Source organism: Chaetodon auriga, chromosome 1 (genome assembly GCF_051107435.1).
Source record: "Chaetodon auriga isolate fChaAug3 chromosome 1, fChaAug3.hap1, whole genome shotgun sequence".
In the NCBI taxonomy this organism is placed as follows: Eukaryota; Metazoa; Chordata; class Actinopteri; order Chaetodontiformes; family Chaetodontidae; genus Chaetodon; species Chaetodon auriga.
In genome coordinates, this window is record NC_135074.1 from 22,819,849 (window position 1) to 22,827,633 (window position 7,785).

Below are 7,785 nucleotides of genomic sequence, written 5' to 3' on the forward strand. Positions count from 1 at the left end.
TCTTCAAAAGTTTTGTTTTTTGGACAAGAAGTCAGTTCAGTTTAAAGTATTTAAAATGACAGAAAAGAAATGGGAATCAGACTAGTTTGGGCATTTTTGTTTAAAAATGACGAAAACAACTGCTAAATTATGAAAATGGTTGCTGATTATCTTTCTGTTTAACAACTAAATGATAAATTGACTTGTTTCAGCTTTAATTTCTTGCAGCGTCAGGGCCTTTAACACACCACCAGCAAGCTTTTACAAATGACTGCATTACCACATGACATGATAACATAGCATTGCATGAATAATGTGAATTTTTCAATGTTGTGTGTGAATTGGCTATCTCAAGTTTCAAGTCTCTGCAAGTTGATTCTCATACTGACAAAAATGGAAACCAGTAGCTGATTGGAAGGAAATCACTCTAAAATATTGTGTTATGATTTGGCAAAAAGCTCAGTAGTGACTTAAACACAGTTAAACACAGTTCACAGGTGATGGGGTAAAATATGCAAAAACACTGGTACCTTTGACCTGCTGACCCATCTCCTTTTTAACTCATAGACTGTTGAATCTATGAGTGTTGTACTGGAGGTTTTTACATGTACAGCAGTGATGAATACAAGACAAGCATGTAACTGGAATGATAGATGTAGAGTATCAACTGCACAGGATTCCTTTAACCTGAATGGAACAATGGTTAACAATATTTTATGTAAAGTAATTCATTTACACTCTTATACAGTTTAGGCACTGCACTGTGGATGTATAAGTGGTGCATCGCACCAGAGAAATAAAAATATTGTGAGATATTTAAACATTTCTCTGAAACACGAGCTCATCTGTCAAGGTTTAAGTGGAGTTTCTCTCACTCATTTGTCTTCAGATTTATGATAAAGAGAGCACAAGGGAGAAACCGGTTTGGAATGAAGAACTTCAAGAAGAGATGGTTTCGCCTCACCAACCATGAGTTTACCTACCACAAAACCAAAGGTGAGGTCTAAGGTTCATCGGGATCTTTTTCCAGTTGCGTTGTTTCCCCGTCTGTTTGTGTCATCATGGGTGCTTGCGTAAGAATCAGCAGGAGGCTCAGAAGGAGGGAGAGAATCTGCTGAATGTACATTTAGCAGGAACACAGTGTGCATTCAACACATGTGGTGGAGATTACTGAGCAGGCAATATGTTTGTGCTGCATCCAAACAAGCTCGGGCCAAAACACGCACATAAGCCGTTTCTAAATTAGATTGTGCTGTTGATGGACACTTTTGTCCCACAATGCAATGCACAAAGAAGAGAGAAGGTCTGCTCACAGCTGTTAAAACTTAAAGTAAATTGCATGTATTCTGGAAATATCTGAAAAAAAGAGATGCGAGACAAAGATGCTGTATGGCGTGAATGCTTATTTTCTCAGTTATTGTAATTTCTCCCATTTATGGTCACGGTTCAGTGTGACTTACACTTTTCAGGATCTCATTATCTCCGAATCGTCAACATAATTGTCCATAAGTCTGTATAGAAATCAGAGAATGTTACACTCCTTATAACTTCAGGACTTGTCTTAGAAACATTGTGTTTGTAATCCAGTGAGAGTTGTCAGGACATCCATGGGTGCGCTGCAAACAGGACTGAGGGGGACCAGTGCCAGGCTTCAAAACCCCTGCTGTGTACAGTTAGTATGGAATTGTGATACAGCTGTGATCATTTCTCATGTCTGATGTGTTTCCTTTGGCCTCCAGGTGAGGGCGCTCTGTGCAGCATTCCCATAGAGAACATTCTGGCTGTGGAGAGGCTAGAGGAGGAGTCTTTCAAGATGAAAAATGTAAGGACCCCACGCAGTAACCCCTATGAAATCTTTGCAGCTTTTAACATTTGGCCCAAGTCACTCCTACATATATTTAGATTGTTCCCTCACTTCCTGTCCTTGTTTCCCTCCTCCAGATGTTCCAGGTTATTCAACCAGAGCGCGCCCTCTACATCCAGGCCAACAACTGCGTCGAGGCTCGCGACTGGATCGACATCCTGACCAAAGTCAGCCAGTGCAACCGCAAACGCTTGAGCACCTACCATCCTTCAGCCTACCTCAACGGCCACTGGCTCTGCTGCAAGCTGTCAGCAGACACGGCCCCTGGGTGTACGCCCTGCACTGGGTACGTAAAGCTGGCGAAGTCTTTCCAGCAGCAGGTTCCTGTCCTTTGTTTCCACTCTCTCATTCTCCTGTACACGTCTGTTTTCAGCGGTCTCCCAGCAAACATCCAGCTGGACGTAGATGGAGACCGAGAGACTGAGAGGATTTATTCCCTGTTCAGCACGTATATGACCAAACTGATCAAGATGCAAGGTCAGACAGTGACGAGGGTTTGTGAGCATGACTGCACATTTCCTGTGTCTGTCTTCTGTGTTTATTTTCACACTGACACACTTGTCCAGCCTCTCACTGTTCTGCCTGTCTTCCCATGCAGAGGCCTGTGGCAGTAAATCTGTGTACGACGGGCCCGAACAGGAGGAGTACTCCAGCTTTGTCATCGATGACCCCCAGGAGACCTACAAAACCCTGAAACACATCGTTTCCGCCGTGCAGACCTTGGAGCAGCAGCACACCAAGTACAAACGTGACAAGTTCAAGAAGACAAAGATAGGCAGCCAGTATGTGGTTTGTTGTTTATTCATGCATGTATCATGTTTTGTGAAACTACTGTTACTGTATATATATATATATATATATAATGCAATGGAGGCTGAGAGCTGTAGGACCAAGCAACTTCCTTTTTGGGCCAGCAGGTGGTGCAGTCGTACAGTCACAGTCACCTGTTTAACGTGTACAAAGTATGTTGGAGATTAAATTTCACATCTCAGATAACTCTAACATCCTTTCTTAAGCCTATACTCTGAGCTGTTTTCTGGATTTTCCCTTCAGCTCGGTCACCTTTGGGGCTATTTTGGCCCCCAGCTCTGACTGTCACTGAATGATCCCGACAGCAAATTTTGTTATTTATGCCCTATATTTATCCTTTTTCCAAAGACCAGTCTGTAATCTCCTGCCAACAAATAAACAAAGTCCTTCTGTGTTTCCTCAGGGAACACCCGATTGGAGACAAGAGTTTTCAGTGCTACATCCGCCAGCAGTCTGAGAGCTCCACCTACTCCATCTAGCCATGGCCCTGTGTACTGTTTCTATGATGCCCAGAACCAGCATATTTTTCTTTACTGCACAGAAATCCATCTTAATAGTGCTCTGTGTCTAGTATTGAGTTCCAAATCTTTATTTTTCCTTAAAGCAAGATTTAAAAAAGTCATTACGGTGAGTCACTTATTTCACCTAACTGGCTTATTTCTTCTTCAGTTTTAAGGAAAATAAGAGTCAATACCAGACTGGATGAGCTGTGTGGATGGACTTTTTTTTTTTTTTTTTTTTTGCAGTGTCTCAAGGTGCATCACTCCAAATTTTGGAGAACAGACCTCAGATCAGCAAGAAAAAAAGAGGAACAATTGTGGAGGAAAGGAGGGATACGAATGAAGAGATAATCATACCATGCATCTATTTGGGTCTCCTTTCTGTGACGAGACGAGAGAACAAACAAACGTTTTCACTGGACAGTTTTGACAGTGACCAACACGCACTTTAATCGCCTCCAAATCTATGGATGAACAAGCCTCGCAGCACACTTTCAAAAAGCTTATTTTATCTGTTTGATTTGTATTTGGTTATTTTAATGGTTGTTGAAATGATCCGTTGTATTTCTCTCTGGAAGGAAGGAAGGACTGTAATCCCCCCCCCCCCTTTGGGTGGTGTTGTCCCTGCTCTTTTATTTTAGTTTCATCCCCAACCTCCTCAGGAAGGCTGTGAAGGTCGAGGACACACAAGAAGGAATTGTCGGGACCAAGCGCAGTCAAGAGCAGCTTGATGTTAGCTATTAGAAATCACTCCACGGACAATTTTATCCCTCATTTTTAGTCCTTATCATCAACGTGCTAATAGGTGTATAGGCTCAAGATTTCCCGTTTGGTTTGAAGCCTTGTTCTGTTGTGGTTGGACATCATGCCCCTGTGTAACCAGTACTTGGGTTGAAGGAATAGCTTGTTTTTGCAGAGTTTCTCTTGTTTTTATTCAGCTTACACTGAGTCACACAAACTCTGTGGATTCCAATTTTGTTTCTTGGTATCATGTTTGAATGTATGTTCAGCAGCTTGCTTAGCATAGCTGAGTTCGTGGATGTCAGGTGGCAGCTTCTCTTTTAAAAACAAAACAAAACACACTGGACAGACTGATTAGTTCAACTCCATCTTGATCTTCTTCTATGGGCAAAGAAATTAGCTTACGTATATGTATATATTAGGGTAAAAATGTGCGGTGGGTCCATGTTGATTCCCACAATCTGGCAAGTGGGAATTTGTGAATGAGCACAAATTTATTCAGTACAGTGCATTCTCTAACTGCACGATAAACCAATACACATTCATTACCACTTAATTAGGTACACCTGTACAGTCTCCTGCTATTAAATAGAATAGCTCTGTTGTGATTTTTACCTTTAGGAGGTTTCTAATATTCAGTTCTTAATGACGTGTAAATCCAGTTACATATTTTTAGCCGAGGTCATGCTTAAAGGTGTACTGAACTACATTATAATGAGAAGTGCTGTAAACGTTTTGTTCCCGAAATATACATACATGAGAGGAGCAGAGCATTATAAATACATCTGAATATAATGCAGTCCAGTAGAACACTGTCACTACGGCCTCAATGCTAAACATATAAATGACATCTCTATGAACAAAACAGTCACAAAGGTGGACTTATGGCAGAACGATTGCAGGATTATACAGGTGTACCTAATAAAGTGACCACTAGTGTGCATACAGAATGAATAAACACTTTTGTAATTAAGTATCAGAAATGATTTGCTACATGCAGCACCTAGAGCTATAAGGGCCCCTGTAGGTCTGGGGCCCTTGCCCAGTTAGTAGTCCAACCATGGGTGACATGCACACACATCCAGGGTGGATAAGTATCAGTAATTCCAGATAAGTAGCTTTAACCATAACATAGCTGTTGCACGTTCACATACATGGAAAACAGTGTATTTTTCTGTTTTTAAGAGGTGCTGATGCTTGTTTGTGACATCCAGTAATTGAATTTAAATATATGTTGAAGACGATTGAACATACCCTCAAACTACATACAGACATACTAAAGAAAAAAAAGTAAAAGAAAAAAAAAGCATAGATTTTGTTTTACTCTGTGTAACTAAAAAAAAAAGTAGTTAAAGCCAAACTATCCCTTCAGCTATCACAAAGCAGAAACTACGTGTTACCACAGCTCATTAACAAGGATGGTTTTTAGCTTAACTTCTAATTAATCAATATACTAACATTTTAACCAGTCTTGTCTCAAGTTATGATTGTGAAATGGATAGTGTGTTACTGGTTGTGTTGCCCTGTTGGCTGCCTAATAATGTAGTTCTTCTGTTTTGTGAGTTTAGCTCTGTCTTACGTTGGTAAAGCTGCACCCTGTAGTTTCAAACCTATTTGCGTGCAATCCTCTGAGAAACTGCCTGCTGTGAATCTTACATGTCAGCACCCCAGAATCTGTTGAAGGTACAGGATTTATTGTTGTTAACCAGTTGTGTTTTTTCTATGCTACCCAAAGGCGACCACTCTCATTAGCATTCATATTCATCAGCACCCACTCTCGCCAAACCAGTGCATGTGAAGTATAGTTGCCGTCACAGCAGTGGTAGCCTCCGCAGTCACTTCTGTGCGATCAGGTGATCACAAACCACGACAAGATTTTTGTGTTTTGCAAATACCGGGTTATGTAGCCTCGTGATCACAGGATCCCGAACAGTGCCAGTCATCACTTTTATAAAATTCTCTTTTTGAAAAACAAAAAAAAAAAAAATCATTGTTAAGATATGTTTTTTTTATATGTATATCTCAAAACCTGTACTGTTTTAAAAACAGACAGCAACTATTCCGATGACATCTTTTTTCTTTGTCGAATATGTTGATCTGCGAACTAGAAGGAAGGTTCTCAACAATTTGACTCTGTTTTCTATCTTTGTCTTGTCATACAGAAATCTCGCTGTGTATCTGAATTGAATGACTGAGGTGTGCGTGTTTTGTGTGCGTTTGTGAGTGTGCATTTGTCAGGCTGTGCACGAGTGACTGACATAACGGGTTGTATTGCCAATTGAATTAACCCAGTGTTACAGGTCAGGAAAGGCAGAGTCCCCCTTGTTAAAAAAGAGAAAGTCACTGCCTGTAATTATCTGATCGAGTGTATCTCCTCTTTCCTCTTGTATAGAACCACTGTTCCATTTCAAGGAACCTTTGCCAATATATTCACCCCAAACATTTTACGTACGTAACTGAGTAACGACATTGATGAAGCATTAAGAGAGCATTAACCTCTGAACTTTGGTGAGTGTTTGTTTCCACCAGTTACTAACTCTGCTCAGGTTGATCAAACTCAGCAGTTTCTTTTGCCAAGACCGAGGAGACTCGGACCGAATTATAAATCACCAAACAGCTCTCTCTCATCCCTAACTTGGGAATCATATTTATTATCATTTTCAGCAAAACCTTCCCAGAAACATCAGCTGAGTGAGTTGGTGGGGGAATGGCAGTTACAGTAATGACACCTCCTCCACCCCAAAGACCACAAAGGAATGACTTATGCAATAATGGTGTTTCAGCATGCAATAATATTAACAACCCCTCAGTAAGCCCATTGAATTATCTCAAATTAACAGCGCACATTTGTTGACCTTTTGCAGTAAAATAAATGCCTCTTCAGATAAACACATATTATAAAGGGAGAACAGTGTATTTTGTACAAATATTTTAAAAGTATTAAAATAAGCCTGTTATATGTGTACATAAAACAACTGAATGAATGGTGAAAATGTGATGTGTTTTTTTTTCTCCTGAATAACTAAATGAAACCAATATTAATGCCACTGCTGGTGTCTGTGTGATTTGTTAATCTGTTCAGTCTCTGCCTCTAAACCACACTGTGCAGACTCACATCAAGAGCTTCATTGGGTTTCAGTTAGGAAAGACATTTTGGTAAAATCATGGAAGATGTTTTGATGTTTTTGTGAACTGCTTTAAAAAGCTCTACAATCAGTTTCAGAGAAATGCCTTTTAAATGATGTCAGGCTTTTTTCCAGTGTGGTCCATCGTTTTCTCATTTGTCTACAGTTACGTACGGTGAATCATCAGATTTTTGCCAGGACAAGTTAAAATGATGTCTTTTTGAATCAACCCCCCAAAACCTGTTTGCAATTGTCTATTGTCTACAAATCTGTGTCTGCCTTGCATTTACTGTATGTCATATGTCATGCATATGCCATTCTGTGTGGATGGTGACGGTAAAAGATCCCATTATCCCAGTCTGGAACGATGGATGGAACAGATGTGGAGAAATGTTGATGAGAAATTGTACCCTAGTGCATTAATTTTATAATATTATTGTATCATTCAAGCCCATGTTAACATGAATCCAGGTTTTTGTCCCAAAAAGCGGCATTTTTGAGAGTAACAAATGAGGTAATTAACTGTACATAATACAGTAGTAGTGCTGAACCCACTGTGAATAACGTGCAGCCTGTACCGCAGTTTTTTGGTTTTTTTTTAAATCTTGAGTAAAAAGAGAACATCATATCTTCAGGTTTATCAGGTTCAAGAGATTTTTTCACAACTTCAAATATAAACTGAATTTAAGTGTACATATATTTACAATTCAGCAGTAAAAATACAACAGTATTAGCATGAAAATATACTTATACCAAAAGCAGAAGT

At 39.9% G+C, this 7,785-nt stretch overlaps 1 protein-coding gene across 2 annotated transcripts in view; it reads left to right on the top strand.

The window, feature by feature from the left end:
• rasa3 (RAS p21 protein activator 3) overlaps positions 1 to 5,172 on the top strand; it is a 42,297-nt gene extending 37,125 nt beyond the window's left edge. The window contains exons 19-24 of one of the 2 annotated variants that reach the window (XM_076730317.1): positions 869 to 975; positions 1,719 to 1,801; positions 1,921 to 2,129; positions 2,217 to 2,320; positions 2,442 to 2,625; positions 3,057 to 5,172. In XM_076730317.1, the coding sequence (XP_076586432.1) occupies positions 869 to 975; positions 1,719 to 1,801; positions 1,921 to 2,129; positions 2,217 to 2,320; positions 2,442 to 2,625; positions 3,057 to 3,132 (763 nt within the window). In that variant the 3' untranslated portion in view covers positions 3,133 to 5,172. The remainder of the gene's footprint in view (positions 1 to 868; positions 976 to 1,718; positions 1,802 to 1,920; positions 2,130 to 2,216; positions 2,321 to 2,441; positions 2,626 to 3,056) is intronic. The other variant, XM_076730309.1, reaches the window with a different exon arrangement.
• Positions 5,173 to 7,785: the final 2,613 nt, after the last annotated feature.